This window comes from Tinamus guttatus, unplaced genomic scaffold (genome assembly GCF_059628265.1).
Source record: "Tinamus guttatus ecotype Peru unplaced genomic scaffold, ASM5962826v1 Tinamus_guttatus_pri_ptg000213l, whole genome shotgun sequence".
Lineage (NCBI taxonomy): Eukaryota > Metazoa > Chordata > Aves > Tinamiformes > Tinamidae > Tinamus > Tinamus guttatus.
Genome location: NW_028288747.1, coordinates 4,509,906 through 4,532,047, shown reverse-complemented (window position 1 = coordinate 4,532,047; position 22,142 = coordinate 4,509,906). Strand labels below are relative to the sequence as shown.

The 22,142-nt window shown below is 39.6% G+C and overlaps 1 protein-coding gene across 1 annotated transcript in view; it reads left to right on the top strand.

Moving 5' to 3' along the window:
* SORBS2 (sorbin and SH3 domain containing 2) overlaps positions 1–22,142 on the top strand; it is a 114,133-nt gene that overhangs the window by 34,743 nt on the left and 57,248 nt on the right. Inside the window, 5 exon segments of the mRNA XM_088524655.1 lie at positions 7,363–7,412; positions 13,708–13,800; positions 15,773–15,799; positions 16,786–16,907; positions 17,865–18,485. Coding sequence (XP_088380781.1) covers positions 7,403–7,412; positions 13,708–13,800; positions 15,773–15,799; positions 16,786–16,907; positions 17,865–18,485 — 873 coding nt within the window. The 5' untranslated portion in view covers positions 7,363–7,402.

The following is a 22,142-nucleotide window of genomic DNA, read 5'->3' as shown; positions in this document are numbered from 1 at the left end:
TTAGAAAGCTAGGGTATCTTATTCTGCTGGGCCTTGATATGGTCTGTATTATCCATGGCAATTTCTTGCAAAGCTTGTTGGCCTTTAATTTTGAGACCTCTGCTTCTCTGTTAAACTTTGGTAAAATTGACCAAAAGCTTTAAGTGCTTGTTCAGGGTACTGTAAGTTACCCTGTGGGATCCTATTAAGTTTCTAAGTTAGAAAATAGCAACGATTAAAATATTACAGGAATATTTAGTTCACCATGTAAGTTACCCAGGTTTTATTCTTGTCTTTATGAGTATGTTACTAAAAAAAGTTAAAAACTAAATCCTAATACTTCAGCATGCTTACTGAGAATATGTTATGGTGTCTTATGTCATCCTGTGCATTGGTCTAACCTTGTTTAAAAATACATAATGGTATCTAATGGTAATTAAGCATGCTCTAATATTTAAAATGCAAGAACTATAAAATATGTTTTTATGAGTGAGCACTATTCCCACTGTTTCTAATGGGAGTCATGTTAACTCATGGAAAGAGGTACCGAAATACCCACTGAATGGAATTTAGATGGAGATTTATGCATGTTTAGTCTCCAATTCTTACATGTTCCATATCCAGTAGGAGCTAGCAGAAATGCATTATTTACTATCTTGTATAAATAGGGGAATTTCTAGTGCTACTTATTGATGATACTGGAAACTATCAGTGACCACTAATTTGGAAAGTTTTTGAAATAAGTGGCAAAAAATTGTGCAATGTTTTTCTTAAATGCAGAGGGCCAATGAACACAAATGTAACTATCACGTAATGCATTTTAAACAGGAGCACAACTCTGTTACCTGGGATTTATGTCTTGAGAAAGATAAATAAACATGACATCCTACAACTAATTTTCTAAGTCTTCCTGCAGATAGATTTGGGGTTAAATTTTAAAGCATGTCTGAAAGGTTGGCAGTAAGGTGAGTTCTAGGCACATATGTGAAATGATGCATTCCCTAAAAGACGGATCACCTGCTTATGGTGAAAAGATTGGCATGTCCTAATTTGGCTCCTGATGGCTCTGCAGTGTATAACTACTGTTTCTGGAAAGTGATCTCCAAAGCCTTGTGTACTGAACATGGTACCATGTAGCACTAGCCCCTGGGAAGAAAACTGGCACAGGGAAGGTTTGTGAATGAAGTATTGAGCTAAAGATGCATGACAAAAAGTCCTGTCTTCTGGGCATCTGGATGCTGAAATTATCTTCTGAGCATCGGTGCCTGAGCAGAGCTACCACTTCCCCCAGGGTGAAGCAGCCCATGCATTTGGGTTGCCTCTCTGAGCTCTGGCTGGCCTGACAGGGGCTCCTTTGTGCATATCCAGGTACTAGAAGTCCATGAAAGCAGATTTTTTTTCTTCTCTTACTGAATTGTGTCTGTGGATATTACTGCTGCTCTCTTCATTACCTCTGCTTGGGCAGAGTTTGTGACTTGGCTGTAGGTAAGTGACCATTGAGGAAAGTCTTTTAGGAGCAAGTCAATCAGCCAGTTTGGCACTTCGGAAAACATGACCCTTCAAATACATTTCCAGAAGTATATACTTCTGAAAAACATGGTGAGGACTAAACATTAGGAATTCATTCTGCACACATCTGCACCGATAAAATCTAATGTTGAAAGTTTTGGCTTATGAAAAAAAAAATCCAGTTGTGTTCTGTTCCAATATCAGTTCCACATGAAAACTATTTATCATTGCTCTTTGGTGCTAGTAAAGTAGGATAAATCTGTGAATTAGAGCTGCAATTTTGGTGAGTGGCAGAGCTCCACTCTGTATTCAGCAGAGATGCACAAATTTACCTTGGATAGACTATAGCATAAAGATGTTTAATGGCTTCATATGTAAAGGAAAAAAAATCATTTTTTGATATCCATAATTCCCTAAGTCAGACTTCTTTTAGTCATTAGGAATAATAGTTTTTCCCACCATCTCACTTACTGATGTGCTGTGTACATACTTCAGTGTCAAGCTCTCATACAGTAACTGAAATCATTTCCAACATAAAGAGTAAGTTAATTTGAACACTTGAGTTCCTGTAGAACAGGAGCAAAGGAAACCAAAAGTAAGAACCAAAAATAACCTTCAATTAAAACAATAATAGATGCCTCAGGAAAAGAATGAGAAATATGAATTATAGTCAAAACAGTGGCTCCTCTTATTTTTCTTTATACATGAACAATAATGAAAAAGAATCACAAAACACAAAACTCTTGACTGGAATTAATGAAGTTTCCTGTAAGGGAGAAGTTGTTATGCGGATGCAGAATGTAAAACTGTGGTTTGTGTCTCTCTTTTGCTCCACTAAAAAGCAGTAAGATGTGCGGAATCCTCCCAGCTTGAACAACTCTCAATATTCTTTACTTGCACAATTGCCTTTTAGGAAAAAGGTTCTGATATTGAAGCAATTAAGATGTATTTTGAGATGACAGAAGAATTAAGTACAGATGTTTGTTTTAAGTTTAATTTTCAATACCATTTAGTCAAAAGAATGCACAGCTAGTAAAAATTGTGCTGTAATAGGAGGAAATGCTTCAGCCTCAATTTCTTTTGACTAGAGATGGCAAACTGCAGAATCTGTAAATCGTTGCTGCTCCTGCTTTCTGCTTTCCCTTTGAAGAGCCCTGCATGTGCATCACCAGCCCCTTAGTTTCCATGAGCAAGCCAGACCCTGAAGAAAGCAGAAAATCAGATTGACTCAAAACTGCTGTCATAGTGCAATATTTGTAAATAAGCCATCTTGACTGTCAAGACTATTTTCCCCGTGCTTGTCACATGCATTAACAACATGAGATTGTTACTTTATTTCTCAGAATAAAACAATAATGTTGGCTGGAACGTTTTCACCGAAGTGCTCAAAAAATGTAATAAAAAGCCTTCACAATTATATGGTAATTAGTTTGAATTGAGGTTGCCAATTTAAACATATCTGTTTAAACCTTTCCTACTGATTCTGTATGTCATAGCCAAGATTGCTGTAAAGAGGTTTTAATTTAGAAACATGTTGTCTTCCTGTAGGCTTTGACTGCTTTTCTTTCTCATCAAATAGTTTTTCTGTGTTTCATGAAGAAACAGGGAAAGGCAGAATGCCAGCGTCTCGGAGTCTTGGCTTTATAGCCACCTTGATGAAAAATGCCACAGGTGAAACAGCTATGGCTCTGTCCAGAGTTCCTATGTCATCAGATTTGCCCCATTCTTTGAGATCACCACATTTTTCACATAATCTTTAAGTTTGACCACAGCACTCCAGTGCACACAAGTGCCCCAGGCATTATAGCTGTCATGATTGGAAACCACCTTCTGATTTTCAGCTTAGGTCTAAGACAAGTGAAATGGTGGCTAGTAGGATGGTGCAGGTGCACACACCTTTCTACTGCTGGTGATCTCCACAGTGTCTGTGTAGAAGGAGCACATCCTTGGCAGCCATGGCAGTGAGAGCTGCTGCTTATTCTCAAGACAAGATCTCACCAGTGCCCTGAGTAGTGATTTTGATATTCTGTTTGCTAGGACAAGTGTGCTACAGGTCTGATATATCCTAAGTCAGTTTAGTAACACTGTGGAATTGGAAGGTTTTCAGCTCTTTAGTCCTGACTGTAACTTAGTAGAGCACAGCAGAAAACACGGTCCAGGTATCCGTGATCTTTCCTTTCCTTCATCATATATCCAGCTTTTGTCTCTATTTTACTGTCCTTCACCCTGGCAGAAATCAACTACAAGGTAGGCCCCCTGCTAAACAAGCTTTCTAAGTTGTTAGCAATCCCTTCCCCACCTGTAAAAGAATCTCTGCTTCTCCTGTGGGATAGGCCAAGATCTCCTCTGCTTCTCCTGTGGGATTCTTTGCATCCCAGGTAAACCAGCTAACACAGGTTTTGTAATATTAGATCTCCCTGATCTAATAAACAAAAAATAAATCAGTAATTTTCCAGCCAACTTCTATTGTAATCTGAAAACACATCTGTACTGATCCATCTGCACTTTAATACATGAGAGATGCTCCTCTTACTAAAGTAGGATGTTGGAGCTCTTACTGAGCTCTCTGGGTGCTCTAAGGTCTCATCAGAAAGGGAATCAACTTCTAGCAGTGGAGATAGGCAGCTTTCATCCAGGAACATACTGGGGGAGGCAGAAATTTTCAGGACTTCTCACTAACCCTTTTTATAGCTCTATAAATGTGGAACAGAAGGGGTGACAGAATGGCTCCCTGCAGTTACCCCACAGTTCAGGACTTTTCGCAAACAGAAGAAGCAATCACAACGAGCTCTCACAGTCTCCTTTGAGAAAATAGGACTGGTGGTGGTGAGAGTCCTGCGAAGGTTTTCAGTGATCTCTCATATTGCACAGTATTGCTGAGCTGAGGTAATCTCTTTGTGATGTTTGTAAGAGATAGGCAGGTTTCATGGAATAGCCTTTAGAAAAAGTATAGCAGTGGAACCTGCAGGGGTATTCACCCCTTTTCACGCATTAGGGCAAACATCTGTCTCCTCCATTGCTTGTGCCAGCTGAAGCCAGTGTTTGAAGTCCTAAAGATGATCCTGGGTCTTGCTCTGGGGAAGCTGGCATGCCGCTGGAGTCAGCAAAGCTGGCGCTCCTTTCCCTCATCATCTAAGGTCAGGGGTGAGCTTGGCAGAGAAGCTACCTGCCCCAGATGGCCGAAGAGCCAGCTCTGATCTGGCGAACTGCTGGATGCTGCTAGCGCTTTGTGGCCACGCTATAGCCAGGGGCATTCCTTCCACTGTGGGGGTAGCTCTCTAACAGCAACTGGTTGCCTACAGCTGGTTGGTAGGCACGCTCTTTGCTCGGTAGAGACTTAGGTGAGGAATTGCATCTCACCTGTTTTAGGGAGTCTGTATTTAGAGCCGTCTACAAAGTAATTTGCACAGAACAGCTTGCAGGAAATAGACACAAGTACAAAGCAAAATTTGATAATTTGATATTATTCCGCTCTCAGTTTTACTTGAAGTGCTGTGTTTCTTGGTGCCCTCCAGCTAGCACCGCTAAGTGTTTGAATGCTGCAGTAGCTCTTTAGCAGTAGCAAATTCCTCATCGTTGCAGGTGAGCTCGGACTGTTCATTCAAGTGCCAGGCTGCCTGTTTGGGTGAGTGCAGTTCATATGCATGCATATATGGCAACATTTTTTCAGTTTTGCAAGGCTAATTTGTTCTTTTGCAGAACAAGCTGAAGTAGGAATACTAGTGGCCTGTATGCAGTCCCCCTGCGAGTGTCAGCAGTACAGCGTCAGCTGTCCAGGTGGAACAGCTCCTGTGGAGAGCAAAGTTGTGCTAAGAGCAGGTGCAGTTTTTTAAGACTTGAGTAAGAGTTAAACACAGTATGTAAAATATGCTGAAGCCACCTGCAAGAAATTCTTCTGGCAATGCACTGTTCCAAGAATTCAGTGCTTGGCTGTCCTGAGAGTAAATGTATTTTATAGCTTGTTTTTGTGGTATCATCAGTGATTCAGCTGCAACTTAAAGGAAGGCTTGAAAATAGTCTCTCCTCTAGCTGCCTGAAAGCATTCCAGAAAGGAATTAAGAGGCTTTGAGCATAATTTGTAGCTGTTAAGCAAATTTTAAGTTACAGTCAAAGATAATTTATCAAAGCCAAACAAAATAAGAGTGCATTTGCTTTAATCTTTAAGCGGTCTCTTGGGAATTCTAGAAGTGATTTGCTGGCAGCTACAGCATAAATAGAAGATGATAAAACTTTATTAACCACCCCAGATCTATTTCTGTAGTTCTTAGTTGTTTTTTTGTTTTTTTGTTTTTTTTTTAACTTGGGTCGTTTCAGTCCCTAGACTGACTTTCAGTAGCAGCAGAGTTCAGAAAATCACTTCCAAATCAGGATTATGATTTATTGTTAAATAGTATTTAAATTTTCCAAGTAGCAATGAGTGTTGCTCAAGTGTCAGTATGAGGGGATGCAGTAATCCACGTATAACTTCAGAGGTGTAGTTAATTTGGGAGTCCCGTGGAGTTTGCTTGGAAATCTACCTTGATATTTGATGGCTGTTTGTTGTTTTAAATGTCAGTATTTTGAGTCTTCTGTTATAAACAGGATCTCTGTGCATACGTTCTGACTTACTCCAACATAGGTAGTGTTATATTTTTAGAAATTGATAAAAGGGGTTAAATAAAGCTTCATTACTTCAAAAGTTCTAGTTACCCATTTGTGTTATCTTGAACTTGAGCAGACAACAGCATAGGCGGAGAAAGACCTTCTTTAGCCCTTAATTTTTTGGCCATCGGTGTGTCTGCCCGCTCAGCAGGGCAAGCTGGAGCAGCCAGCAGCGTGCGCCGCGCGGTCAGCCGCGTTTTCACCGGGGGTTTTCTTTGGAAACCTTGTGTGTGTGTCACGGCCTCCCCTCCCGCCTCCCTTTATGCTCCTGCACTATCTCAGAGAGGCTGAATAGGAGAGAAATTCCAGTGTCTGATCCTAAGATAAAGCTGTAACATAACCTGGCAGCAGAAGGGAAAATATTTTTCTCGTTCGTCCCGTGATGTACCTTGGTAGGTAAGAGCAGTCTTTTGGTAAAAGCAGGGTGTCCTACTTCCTCCCCAGTTGCAGTTTTTGTTTTGTTTCTGCTCATTTGTATGGCAGCGCTGTGCAGTGTTGGGATACCTAAATAGAGGGATTCCAGTTGGGTATGCTTTCTAGGTTAATGCAATTTGTGCTTATTTTGGGGCAGATTATTGCTCTTGAAAAATGAGCAAAGATGGATTTGAAAGTCAAGCACAGTGACTTGGTTCCTTGTCTATTAAATTGATTGCAACTCTAAAATGGGTCCCCATGTAGGTCAGGCCCAAACCTGGGCTTGGCAAGAGAGCAACAGTCACAATGTCAATGTTTGCAGAAACATGTTAAACTCCTGCATGAAAATAACCATAGCTCGCACTCATAACCTTTGGAAAAAGCTAATAACTCTGGCTGCTTGAAAAATGTTAGAGGCTTACTCCTTATATCTTTGTTTGCATAAAAGAGGGCGTAAAGCCTATAAGCAGCCTTTAAAAATATTTCCACATTCCTGTACCTATCAGAGTTCGTTCCAGTTCACAGTTCCAAGACCAAAAATGAATCACTTCATACCCTGAGCAAATGTTTAGAGCAGAGGATTAAATTCTTGAAAATAGCATCGCTTATAAATGGAACCAACCAGAAAATAGAGTTGTTTGTGATAGAAGCTCATTTTTAACTTTGGACGATCAAGTGGTGCTGATTTAATTAAAGCCCTGTTAAAATGGGACGTCGATGTTTGACGTCGATTCTCCGCCCCTCTAGAAAATCCTACTGCCATTTTGTACCACCTTCTCTTGTCTTGTGCAAATTAATAGATCATTTTATTTTCTGCAGGGAATCTGAAGACTTTTATAGCAAATCCTCCAGGGTCAAAATGAATACAGGTATGCTGCTTCTGTGTGTGAAATTTTTCTTTTTTCTTATATGCTGTTGAATAAGCAGAGAAGGTTCCAAATTTATGTGAATGTTCATGAACAAATTATACATAGTTGATGATGAAATTAAATTGTCAGGATGTTTTAATAATGTGTCTGCATATCTGCTTTTGTGTGATCCATATATAAAATTTGCATACATGTTTTCTTATGTATGAATATATATGGTTATATGAAGTGTACATGCATGTTTAGCTTTGTGTTTAAGTTATAAATTGTGTTTGTAAGTTGCGTATATGTACGGCTTATGTAAAGCTATGTTGTGTGATGACATGAAAGCCATGGAAAAGAGATGCTAAAACATCAGCTTTTCTTCAGAAAAAGTACATGTGCTTTGAGATGCTTTTATTTCTGTTCTCTGCTATCCCTAAATTAAAGGGCATGCAAGGACTGGCCTATATTATTAGTTACATTTGCATAATCAGAAGAGAGTGATTGTTTAATGTTTATAGGGATTTGTATTTGCATTCTGAGTGCTGTGATAGAAGTATCGTGGTTTCGAGCAGACGATGTCCTGTGCTCTATAGAAGGTTGTGTGAAGGGTCTGTGGGTTTTCTGGTGTTAGATCCTGCATCACTGAGGTCGATGAGAGCGCTTCCACTTGTCCCTGCTGGAAGCAGGAACAGCCCGTTAGAGAGCGGCCTCCCAAGGTGCCGGCCCCATTTGTGTCTGCGGCAAACTCGGTTGCAGTCAACTCTCCTTCGCAGGTGACGTGTCCAGCCTGCGCGTTAACTCGGGCACGTAAAGAGAAACGCTCATACGCTCTGTGCTGCCGGGCGTTATTGCAGCCCCCAGTGCAGCATCTGCAGGAGTGCTGCTGCTTCCACGAGAACTTGGAAAAAGCCACACGTTTTCCAGGGCAGGAGGGAGCTGTGAAGCCAGTTCTGGTGTGTCAGCAGCGTGCTCGCATTCCCGGGGCTCCCACGGGGGCCTTTGCTCTTATCTAGACTTCCGTTTAAATCGGGCTTCCTGGCTTCCTATTGTCTTGGATAAGGGCTGGAATTCAGTAGCACCAGGATCTCATACGGATTTCTTATACTAAGTTAATACATATATGGCTGTTTGAACCTACTGCATTCATAAATACAGTGATAAATAGGAAAACAAGGTGTCTCAGTTGAGTTTGGGTTTTTTTTCCACAGTTTTGATTGTTCTCTTGTCTCTCAGGCACTACCTGGGCTGCTGGGGAAGGCTTTGATAAGGATTATATTTACTGAGATACTATTCAAAATCTTCTCTATTGTATTTTTAGCGAAGACTTTTTTCATAAACATGCCAGCCTGGATAATCCTGGTAGTAGTCAAAGACTCCTTACTTAGTAGAACTGTAATTTCAGAAGTAACTCAGCTAATCATCACACATATAATTAGATTGTGCATTGCAATCCTATGAGTGAGTTAGAGATAGATGTCGTTTTATAGCTTGTACTTTGAAAAATGCAGATTCAGCACCAGTGATCTAAATTACTAGTTTGTGTTACTGCAGCTCTAAAGCCCGAGTTTATTGTTCCGCGTTGTACTGAGATTTCTCCTCTAAAATAGAAAATCTAATCCAGGAAGCAGCACGAAGTGAACATCTTGCACCTATCTGTTGATGAAGTATCAGTTTACTAAGGGGGAAGATGGCTGAGATGAAAGCTGTCGTGCGTATTGTTCTGCTCTAGTTGGTTCCTCTCCTGCTCAAATGCCCTCTCTTCGAACATAAAAAGACTGCAGCAGCCCTTTTAAATTGCAGGATGTTTTGCTGCTTTATAATAGGAATTTGCTAATGATGCAATTGGATTTTGTCAGATATTGATTTGTCAGGTATGTTGCAAATTGCTTTTGCAGATAAACGTGTTTGACAGTAGCAAAGCTAGTAGACTGGTGCATATGCAGCTTTAAAAAGAAAATGTAAATCTACCGTGTGGAGAGGGCTCCTCTAATCCAGTGTTCCTTGTGGCTGCAGACTTGGCAGTGTGTCTGAGCCAGCCCTGCAGAAGATATTTTTGTCGAAGGAGAACATGTTTTGAAGAGCTTTGATTTTCATTACTCAACCATATATGGGAGGGATTTTTTAGCATTTTAATTCTGTACCACAGGAAGGAAAAATCAGCAGCTAAAGGCAGCTATAAGCGTGTTTGCAAAAGCAAGGCAATAGACATAAGCTGAAGGGGTGGTTTTCAGAAGTACTGAGGGCACTTCAGCTCATCGTTCTTTTCGATGTTCAAATTGTGTCCTAACTTAAAAATAGTAGGCTCATAGAATGGGAGTCTTTTAAAACTCAGACTAAGCAATCATTAGCAGAAGAATATGTAGAAATAAACCTAAACCTTTTAATCTATAAATCTTCTAGCACTTTGCCTGTTTCATGAGCATCACTATGTTCATGAGATAGTTTAAGGAAATGAGTCAGAAATTGGTTTATCTGTGGAGTTTACTTGAGATTGCATCCCAGAGTAGATGTCCTTAATGCTCATATTATATATATGCATGTAAAGCTGATGCTGGGTGTGAGTTAACTGCATCCCAGAGTAATAAATGCATATAAGCTAACATGGAAAAACACATTGTTTGTGTCCATCTTTAAATATTTGTGGCCAGAGTTTGACACAGATAGTGCTTGATAAATGCATCCAATTTTAAAATGATTGAACAGGTCAGCTGTTTGCACTAAAGGAAGCACATGAAGAGCAGCCAAGGTTAGAGAGATGCAGTTCTGAAAGTCTGCAGGCATTCTATGTTTGTTAAAATTATTAATGTAAGGAATCACATGGGCTAATCTGTTATATTTTGTCTGAGAGACAAGAATGGAAATGATTAGGTCCCTGCAGAGTGCCTGAATTGATTGTGAAGCCATTTTTAGAGCACCATAGGAAATTATAGGGGCTTGATTATTCAAGCCTTCTCCTACAAAAAAGGTGTTTTAAAATAATTATTGTGGTGATTTAGGCAGCACGAAGGTACTGCCTAATACTAGGTTCCCCTGCGTAGTCTGTTTGCAAATGGGCAGTAGGATAGAATCTCCTTGGTCTAAAGACCTCAGAATTTGAAAACCTGGTGTAGGCAAAAGGGGAAAATGATACCGTTCACGAGAGCACTGAGCAGAATAATGATCAGCAAACGTTATGTTCAGCTACTGTTTTCTTTCAGCTGTAAGAGCCTGTTTACAAAGTTCTTACCCTGGCTGCTTATTCTTATTTCTTCACAGGAGGTGACTGTCCTTTCATCTGTGGCAGCTCAGGAGTTTATGCTGCTGCCTTAACTGACTCTCTGAAATGGTGTTTGAAAATAAATACTTTCTAAAAGAAAGTGGTGGCTTGAATTGAGTCTGTTCTCATTTGGAACAGACCTTGACCAATTCAACCCATACAAGCACCAGGAAGGGATTTCTTGGGGGTCTCGGCCACTGCCCCCAGATGCTGGTCAAGTAGGATGCAGCTCGGGGTGATGCTGCTTGTAGTGGGAGCAGCTGTTGCCTTGTGGATTTGGGTGGAAGGGGTTCCAGCACCTTCCAGCACTTTTGGAGGGTACCAGAATGAATGAGGGAGGAAGGAGACAAGGACTGGAGAAAGGCTGAAGAGAAGCAGGGAGGCAACAGTGACCTAATGAAAGTAGATGGCACCCAGAGCAAAGCTGTGGACAGCGGTCGCAGACACGTGCAAGTACGCGCACGCTGCTCTCTGGGGAGCAAGCTGACACCACTTGCCTACCTTCTCCTGTCAGCAGATGTTTATTTTATGCTGGCCCTTGGCTCCTTCTGTTCCTTCTCTAAAGGTAAATTTGCTCCATTGATGTAGCTTTCAGGAAAGGGAGCTTGGTCTCTGCTTTGCAAAGTGCTGGCAGAAAGCTGTATCTCCTGGTAATGCTTGCCTCCCCTCTCTCCCTTCTCTTCTGCAGCACCTGCTAGGTGTTCTGAATGTCCTTCCCCTTGGTTGATTGGAGCTTATAGGGTTTGCAAAAAGATACGTGTCTTGGTAGGTCCAAGTTTGAACTGGATGTGCATTTTGTTTATGAATTATTGCACAGATTCATATTTAGTTACCACATGCAAACCCTTAATGATCTCCTTTGTTTAAATGTTGAAACTATACCTAGGAATACAGTACTCCCAGCCCTGAATAATTCATTATGGTAAACAAGAGATGTAAAAAGGATGGAGGGTGTGGAAGGAGTCTGTGTGTATATGCGTAAACATGTGCACACATACATACATACATTTTTTTAATACCTGCAAGCATTTTTATGGATTGACGGATCCTTTTGTTTGTAGAGTAGCACTTGTGCAATACTAATTGTTTCTAGTTTGAAAATGAAATGAGATGGTAATCTTTAATTTGACCTTCCTTTCAGCCTTAAGCATTAGTATTTATATTAATATTTGCTGGAAATTTGCTGGAGCTGTGAAAAAGGAATACAGGCTGGAATGAGGCTCTCGCAGTGGGCTGTGCTGGCTTCTGCCTGCAGAGGAGGGGAGCAGCCGGAAAGCTGGCAGCCTGGGCACAGCGAGCAGGGTCCTCTGATGCTCGTTCAGACACCAGCCTCAGCGGGAGCCTGGCGCGAGCGAAGACGGAAGGACAGATGCTCCAGTGCTTGCATGCCCAGGCATTTGCATCTTGCTGGCTATTTTGCACTACTCCATATGGTGCATTTCTGCAGCTATATCTCACTTCAGTGCCAGCCGATTCCCTTTCATTATTGCTCGTTCACGTTGTTGCTGAGAATTGTTGCTGCAGGTACAGGTTTGCGTATAGGCTAATTCCGTTTCTACAAGATGCCTTCATAAGGTGCACTTTATTTTGGATGGATTTTAACAACACCTTTTTCTTTCTTTTTTTCCTTGCCATAATTCTCTCTCTTTCTCTATCCTTAGTTTATCTATTCTGAAGTTCAGGAAGGCAATCAAATAAAGTATAACTTAATGTGACTAAACATGTGACAGTATAACAAAATTGTATGTCTAGTAGCTTATTTTAATCGCAGTATGCTGTCCAAGCCTGGCAGATTTGCGTTCTATGCCCATAATTAATTCCAGGTAAAGTCTTGCTTTAGATTATTGCTGGCAGAAAGCACCTGGGCTTTTGCATCAAGTGCAAGAGCTGGCAGTGATTTTAGAACCACTTGTGCTTGGGTGGTGACTCAGATGTTTGTCAGCACCAACAACCACTTATCGCTCATCCCGCAAGACCTGTGGCGGAGCGCCCTGCTCTGCTGGGGGAGTGCTGGAATGAGCAAGAGATACCAGGAGCTGCCTCTTCTTGGAGATGTGGGTTAAATACGTCCCGGTGGCTCACATTACTGGTAGGATAGGTAATGCTTACCACTAATAGTAGCAGGCCTCCTTTTAAGTTTAATTTTATAAAGCTTCATCTTCCTAAAACACACACATTTAAAAACCTGCAAGGGCCAGTATGATGGTTGCATTTCTCGGTGGCCTGCATGACATCTTAGTAGTATTGAATATGAAAATTAAAATGATGGTTCCTATATTGGAGAGCAGAAGAATATTGTAGTTAAATGCAGGAAGAATATTAAAGGACTTCTGCTACTAAGAAGCTAAATTGTGGGAAAGCCACCTGCTAATAGTAGCAAAGAATAAATAAGAGACATGCAAGCCCCAGGTGCTGTGGAGGAAGCTTCTGTATGTTCCTAGTTGTTCACAGTGATTTTAGATTTAAATTTCTAATTATTCCCTCAGGATATTATTGGGTTCCAGATATTTCCATTAGATAAAGAGAGGCAGGTAGGACAAGGATGTTCTACCAAACCGAAAAGGTACATTCTGTTCTTTGCAATTTGTTCCTTGTGTTTAAGGGTCCAAAGAAAGTACAAAAAGGCTCTGTCGGCTAATAAAACAGAAGCTTAATTTATGAATGGTGTCTTTCTAATGCATACAATGAGGTGATTTGCAGATTACTGATTAATATCACCCTGGAACGTTTAATCCTTCTTCTTGATTAGTTGTTTGTTCTGAGTAATTAGCTACAAATATACAATCTTGCACCACTAGAATGTATGTATTTATCCACTGGATTAAGTATCAAATATTTCCTTTCCTCTTTTTCTGGGGGGTTTACTGCATTTAAAGCTTGTGAAAGCTTATGTATTCTGCTAATCTGTGAATTTTGCAAATGCACACGCAGCTGCAGCAGTTCCCTAACTGCATGTTTATTTTCCTGTGTTTTGGTGTATCTCACAGTGTGCAATATGTTGCATGTGCTTGCTCTTCCGTCCGGGCTGGTGTCTGTGTTGTTTTGTGCTTCCAGATAGCGGTGGGTGCGCTCGCAAACGCGCTGCCATGTCTGTCACATTAACAGCCGTGAAGAGAGTTCAAAGTTCTCCAAACCTGCTGGCTTCAGGTATAACAACTAACCAGCCCTTTCTGTCCCTACCATTATGTATTTCTGCAAGGCTGCTCTGCAAGGAGGAGGATAACCGTATTTTCCATTCTGCTGACAGCTCTGTGAATTAGTTCTCCAGTGCTCCTTAAAACAGTCTTATCTTCTGTCTGGCTGCACCAGTCTGAACATTAAACGTTCGCACCAAACAAGTACAATAGGGGAGGATGAATGAAGGATGAGTCAGAAAATACTTGCAAAAAAAAAGTCTTTGTTTTGTACATCTTTTCAAGTATGAGACAACTCCACAGGAATAAAAATTCAGTTGGAATTCATGGAACAAATCTGGTTGCTGCTCTAAGGATAGTAGAAGAGTAACTGGGATTACTGCGTATATAAACTTTAGGAAACATTGGAATTTTGTTTCATAGCAACTCTTGTCACCAATTTCTATCATTCTAACATATGGTGCAAGCCTCTTAGTATCTTGGGTATTTTTTATTCCACCTAAGAGTAATGATAGCTAGTGCTTTGGGGACTGTTTTCTGAGTGGATTAGATTAGTGCTCATTTTAAATTATTTTAAGCTTGTTTAGAAATGCTATCATTTTAGATTCTTTTTAAGAATATTATAATGATAAGAAATCTTAATATACTTGTCAGACAGCAGCTTTCTTTTGCTTTGGAGTGGCAAAGAAAGCCCCATGGATCATGCTGTGGTGGGCGACCCGACAGGATCTGTAGGTGTCTGTCGAGGATTGAATTAAGCCTTTCCAGCTGATCCTAGTGAATGATGTTTTTCCTGATACCTAGATTTAAGATGACAGTAAATCACAGTTTACTGAAAAAAGGGAAAAAAAAAAAAAAACCTACTGACTACCTGAGATAGCAGTGACTAACAAACAGTAGCTCTTGGCACACTATTGTAACCTTCTGCAGAATTTATCTGTGCAATAAATGTCAGTTACTTATGGCATAATATTCTGAGGCAGAGTTAGATCGGAACCTGGACGTACAAAACTCCCATATATATAGTATAGTCTTTTACAAAATGTATCATCCAAATAAATTTCCTAGGAAGGGGTGGGATTTGTCTCCATTTTAAAAAACAGATGTTTTGAGACCACGATGAGTACTTGTTTCACAAGATTAATTTTTACAGTTGGAATTACACCAAAGCCTTTAAACTGGCTTCTGAAAGATGTTTGGCCTTAATATGCAGTAAACTGAGTGATGATGCCCTTGAAAGATGTGCTTCTAGGAATGCTTCTGTATAGGCAGAGGGAAGAGGGGAATATAGCTTTTTTGGGTGTGTGGTATGTGTTTGGTTTGGGGTTTTTTTTTCCTCCCATTTCCTTCCCCATTGCAAAGTGTCACTGATGCTCCTTGATCTCATAGGTAGATTCTTTTAGTAACCATAGCTACTGCACTGTTTAAAAATATAGGCACATGTCTGTACATGTGCATTTAGATGTGTGTGTGTATATATATCTATCTGCAGGTATCTAATTCCTAGCAAGGTCCCTATTACCCAACTAATTTTTAGTTAGCTCACAGTTTGCAGTGATTAGTTACTGCTTGGATCAACAGTTGTATTATTAAAAAAGAAATAAAACTCATACAAAGATTTACTTGATAATTTACAAACCTTTTCTAGTTTTCCTAGTGTGATATTAGCCTATTCACCAGATCACTGTGATGAAATTAGATTTGATACCCTACCTGCAGAGTCATGGCAAAAGAACAGTAAGTAAAAGGAAAGATGTCTCATCACTCAGATCACTGAATATTGAGCCAAATTGTTTTCCAGGTGTAAATATATATTATGGAAATAGCCCTCTGAACAAAACTCCCTACTGAGATACCACAAAGTATTAATGAGCAAGGAACTCAGAACTAGATACCATGTGTACTTCCTTGATTGAAAATGTTGTTATCCTTTTTATTGTTGCTTTTATTTCTAACACAAATTGATGCTGATGTTTCTTTTTTAGGTTCTGAATCTCAGTCTCCAGATTCAGGTAAATAAAACTCTCTTCTTATGCATCCATGTTTTACCAATGTAACTGTTTTATAAATGGATGAATTACAATGATTTATTTGATTTAATTCTCCCATGCAGCCACATTCTTTCAAGAAAGCGCCATTAAGTTTGTAATAATAATTACAGGTGACGCTCTCAAATTCAGGTCTTACTTGAGAAGCAGCATTTCCTGTAACACAGTAGCACATTGTCAGAAAGGGAGTTTTATAGGAGGATACAGGCTGCTAATTTGCCACCGTTACCTTCAGTGGCACTTGCTATGTCATTTTTAAACTCTTGCTTCAGGCGTGCATACTGTACCCACCCCACTCAGCAGCCTGCTCACATATGTGTTTCTTTTCTCACCATCTTTCAATATTCTGCCTTCGAATCTGTAACTTGCTGAAGCAGAATGGTATTTCCGTCTATATACTGGGACAATGTCTTGATGGTTCTTCAGCTTACATGATAAAGCTAAAATGTGGTTGCTTGGCTAGAGGGTAGAAGTGTCATTCAGATTTGGAAATAAGGCACACAATTATTGTAACAGTCAGGTATTGTCATGAAATCGCCATGACCAGATGCCTTTATGTGAGCTGGATTGTTTTTCAAAATCTGTGGCACAGCTGTGAAATTCAAGAATTCATCTGTGGAAGTACTTTAGCCTGCTTTATGCAAGGGCTGAAACAACAAAATCTCGAAAGGTTCTCACAACTTAAAGTTCATTTACGTGAGCATGCTGTGGAGAGCATTAAAACTGCTGTCAACAGCCCTGACAATACTTGAGTTTTTTTTAATTCTAAAGATGAAAATGGCAGCTTTAAGCTTATTCTCATAACTTCCTCGATAATAGCAGCAGCAGTGTTTGTCGAATTGTAGCTAAACACTTCCAGAGTTTGTTTAATAGTTAGGTTGTTTCTGATGATAGCAATACATAGATCTACTAATCTAAATATGGCTTGATTCTTTTTCCCTCACAAAAAGCTTGGAGGTCGTATGATGGAAGTAGAGAGACTCTGAATGGAGACACTAGCAGTTCATCTCTCACAGCAAAAGGTTTTAGGAGTGTACGGCCAAACCTACAGGATAAAAGATCACCAACTCAGGTAATCTGAAGACCAGAAGTTTCATGCTTTGGTATATTCTGTATGTGGGTTAATTTTGGGTAATATCCTATACAGATGAGATACCCCTATAGAACATTATCCTGATATCTTGCAGACAGTGTAAGTCACCTGTGAACATGTGCTGTCAAGAACTGTTTTACTGCATAGATAAATTATAGTCTCGCAGGGTGCATGTCTGCAGGTTAATTAAGACAAACTGCTTTCAAAGAGTGAGACAGCCCACTAAAGAAAGTAGGTCGTGCACAAATAATGCCTTTAGGAGTATTCTCAAATGTCAAAGAGTATTTACTAATATTTTTCTGCTTCAGAGAAATGCATCTGTATCTGTCATCAAAATAATACCTGAGAAAAAGATTTAGTAATTTTAAAGTAGTTACTGTTTCTGCCTATTTTGCAGAATGATATAATCAGAGCATGCTGAAAAATCTGCTTGGAAGCATACTTATTTGTACAAAAAAGATTAATATTTCAATGTTAATACTCCTTCTGTTACTATTGTTACTGTTATTTCAAAAGATTTAAAAAGCTGTGTGTGTATGTGTGTGAGCTGTGAATAATAGCCTGTCAGCTGAGATCATGGAGGAATTTTAGAAATAATTTGCACATATATGAGCAATTTCACAAGCAGAATTCTCATTCAATAAAACTCTTAAAAAAAAAAAAAAAAGACCAGATCATTCTGATCCCAGTTTGCTCTTCTCATGAGCAAGTAGGAATACTTGATTTTTTTAAACAACGGCTTTACAACTCTATACTAAAAAGTCAAGAACCTGAACAATTTTTTTTCCACTGAGTTGAGCAATGTTGGGATGAGGCCTTAGTTCTTTTTATAGTAGGTAGAAGTCAATCTTGAGTTTTCCTGCTAACGTTTACTTTCTTTCTGTTTCTTCTTCTTCAATGTTATTTTGCCGTGTGTGGATGCTTTTGGCAAATAAGGCACCTCTGCCTCCCCCTAGAAAAGAAAGTTTTCGGAGAGCAAGAATAACTAATCATAAGGAGGACAGAATTAATCTCCAGGCAGTAACAACTGGGCCAACTAAACACCTCCCTGTAGATACTGCCTGCTGTACTAACGAAGAGCCTGACCAGAAGACAATGTCTTCTCAAATATCTAACACAAGTGTGTCCTATATGCAAAAAATCACTAAACCACTGGTCCCAGTGTCCAGTGTGGGCACGAGCACAGTAGCTGGCATTAGTGCTACTCTCTACCAAGGTCACAGACAACAGTCTCAAAAGCGTAGGGTATCTGCTCTGAAATTAACCCGGACACAAGACCCAACAAGTAGCATTGACTGTAATACACAGCAACAGCTTAAGCCTGTTGAATTGCCAATATTTCCACAAAGGCCTGTTTCACCTGCCTGTAACCCTGTGCCTGAGATACACACAGCATCTCTTTCCGTTCAGATAGCTCCCATCCCTGACAATAAAGCAGAGCCTGAAACCCAAGAACATCCACCTAGTATTTCTCCAGACACTTCAAAGATGTCTTCAAAGGATTTGGGACAAAAGTCTACAGTTCCACCTTCTGCACAGGCTGCAGAATGCCATGTGGTATATTTAACTTTTCCATCTTTTATTTTAGATCATTCATGAATCATTTAACTCTCTGTTTAGTTTTACTTACATGATCAAAGTTAGACCTTGTGTTTTTTGGGTAAAACTACCTATTGAATGAGTCAGAACTGAACAAAACCTCAAGATTTTGGAAGAATATTACCAAAAATAAAAAATAAAAGAGAGAGAGAGAGATTTCAGCACAGTTGATCTGGAAGGGAACTTCTTGTTCCTGTGTGAGGACTTAATGGAGTGCAGATGCTCAGTAGGTCATGGCTGAGTTGTAGGTGAGACATCTGTTCGAGTGATCCTTCTAGGACTTCATTTAAAGGTATTAAAGGTGATGGAAAGATCACACATAGATGAAAAAGGGTTATATTTTGTTTTGTTTCCACAAATGTGGCTCTACCAATTTGGTAGCCCCAAGAAAAAGTGTTTTCTGAGTCAAGTTTGAGCATTGAGCAATGACAGCACCACTGTCTGCTTTAGAAGGAAATAGGTAGAATAAAATCTTTCAAGTTGAACAATTCTATATAAAGCATCACAGCACATTCCATCTTCTCTGTCTGACTGTGTACTCTGTAGGATACGTATCCTGTACCTTGTGCAGGGAAATTTCTCTTAAGCATGTTCATCTGGTGAAGGTACCAATCACACAAGGCTTTATAGGAAAGATGTCAAAGGTCCCTCTGAAGGGACTGTATATTTTGTGTTTTAAGAGATGCTGTCAAGCATCATAGCAAATAAGCACACCTGCGTATGCATGTCAGATTATCTGGGTATATTTAAAAAAATAAACCTGCAAGAGGCCAAGATTTTCTGACACACATTTTGCTTTGCACCGGTGATATAAATTTGAGAGAGTCTATAGTTCTTGTCTTCTGTTATTTATTAGTTTAAAAACAGGAGTTAACGAAAGATTTCTGAGACTTCCAGCTATATACTGGAAGGAAATGTTCAAAACCCTCACCAAATCCAACTTAGAGATAACCTTCTATCTAAAACCTGTGGGCCAGGACGCAGAGAGCTTTACTCAGTAAATTTTGTCAAAAGCAACAATTCAGTTCAAGTGAAAGACACAGTGAAGGAATAATGTCAGAAACAAATGAAGGAGTAAAAAGCCTTTTCTGGTGGATGGGACTGTACTGTGCAAAGATTATAGGAGGCGGGTTTGCAGACATTTTAAATATGGGCAGTGATGGATGCCATCAGACAATAAAACTCTCAGAAATGTGGCAATGCAAGTTACGGCTTTATATATTTTCTTTTCACTTAAATAGTAGTGCAGCCTATTTACAGTATGATGCATCTCAAATTCTCTGAAACAAGGTCCTTGACAGCTAGCAAATATTAACGAAAACATCTTTTATCATCCAGATTAATATTTATTCAAACTCGATATGATGAATAATAACTTTTTTCTAGCTTTTTTCCATAGAAATTGCAAAGACAAATTTTGCTTTTTTGATTTTAGAATCTTTTAGCTTCGTGATGTGGCGACAAAAAAAAAGCCAGAATAATAGCTCTGCTGATCTGACAGTTCCACACATTTATTTTTCTACTTTCCCCTTGGTTCTGTTGCAGGGGGAAAGGTTGGAAATATGTCAACTGCAGTTCTTTGAATAAAATGATAAAAATGAGGCTGATTACAGAAATTATTTGGAATGCAGTCAGCTTTTCAAGCCACATCCCATGCTGGTCTTTTGCCTGCAAAATTCAGCTGATACTCTCCCAATGTTGTTGGTAGAAAATATTTCTAAACATGAGAATGAGAATGTGTATCTGATATCAGAGTCAGGCAATAGGATTAGTGGGTTTTGTTAGCTGTGCATTAAAACAGTGTATGCAAAACTAGAGCACAAATGAATGAGAGTGGTGTTATAAGCTATGCATCAGGTGGGATCCCAAAGCCAACGCGCTGCGGGCTACTGTTAGGAATAGAGGATACAGCTGTACGTCTAAACAGCTTTCTGATGGAGATCGCTGGTTAAAATCTCAATGTCTTTCAGCTGATGCCAGGAAATTTGGCCCCCTTAGCTCTGTATGTCATGATAGTTGTGAAGTTCACAATTTGTGTCATACAGACAAATCATCTTCTGCATATACGTGTAATAGTGCTCTCATAAATGAATCTTGATTCAGGAGCTCCTCAGGGCTTTGCACAGCAGTTTAGAGCATTAATGTATGCACTGATCATAGGCTGTCAACTCAAAATTGCCCCTTGTTAGGCTAAATCCTCTAGGGATGCTTTCAGGCTACATATTAGGCTCATCAGGAATTTTTGAAACCGCTGTAGAAGTTCTCAAGAACAAAAACATCCCAAAAGGCAAAGGTACTGTAAAACCAAACAACTCTCCCTCCACAACTGAGTTTATGTATTTGGAGGATGCTGGAATGGGAGTAGCTAATTTTCACTTCTTAAATAGTAAAGATGATGCACAGATAGATTAAATATTGCTCATATGTGTGGGTGTCTGTATATGTATAGTACAGGTGCATTTATATGAAGCCAGAAAGTGTGGAAAAATACAGCTGAGCATGAAAAACAAGAAACAGCCAATGTGGTCCCATATGGTCTAGGAAGCTCCTGCAGAAAGACTTTGCAATGTTCTGGAATGTATCTTGTCATGTCTGTGCTCCTGTTTGCACTTCGTTTTAGAGCTCATCTGCTGGGACTTTAGGAGCAAACAGAAGTGTGGTATGACTCATTGAGTGACATTTTATAAACACTCCTACTCAGAAAGGTTAAACCCCTTAAAGGCGAATATATAAGGAGAAGCATTCAAATTAGTTAATATTGGACTTACTGGAATAATGCTGCTGTCTTGAGCAATGCTGCTTTTCTGTAGCATGCTGCAAACACAGGGGAAATATCCTAATCAGCATGAGCAGAAACATTAGTACTTGTTAATATGAGTTTGGAGATAAACATAGTTGTTCAAATCTCCTATTAAGCACCAGTTCTAAACCAATGAAGAATTGAGCTGCATCTTCTGTAGTAAACACCTGGCATTTTTATCCTTCATTTTGTTCCTGCTTTCATCAGTGTCGCCTCATTCTGGACACCGCACTCTACAACTGAGGCTGCGAAACCTGCCTTGACTTCCACAGATGAGCAGACACTTGGCCTAATGCTAGTGTCATGGAGAGGAATAGAGGCTGTTAGGCTGGATCCTTATGAAATTTTCTTTTGCCAGTTTTATAACTATAGACCTGCCAAACGGGCTCAAATAAGCCTGGAATTCCAAAATTTGTTTCTGAATAGATTTATATAATATAGACATTACTGTTTGTTGTGTATTGACACGATACTGAGTGATGCAGAAAGCAGAGGAGACAGGCTTCAACACTTTGTGGACAGGCAGCAAGCCAAGAAAATTGAACACACAATTCTCATTTTACTTTGTGCAGAACACTTTCCATTTTACTTTTGCGGAACACCTTCCCTATATTGAATTTAGAATATGAGGGTTAGTTAATAAAAATGGATATAAAAATATAAGTTGCAGCAGTTGCAGTTTAGAAATGTTGACATCAGTTTACAGCAATGAAATGTAAAAGGTATTTTTACCCATTTGTTTAAGTGTTTGGGTGCAATTTGAATGTTGTCTACTAAACTTTGCGTATGTATTAACAAAATGAATTCATTTATCT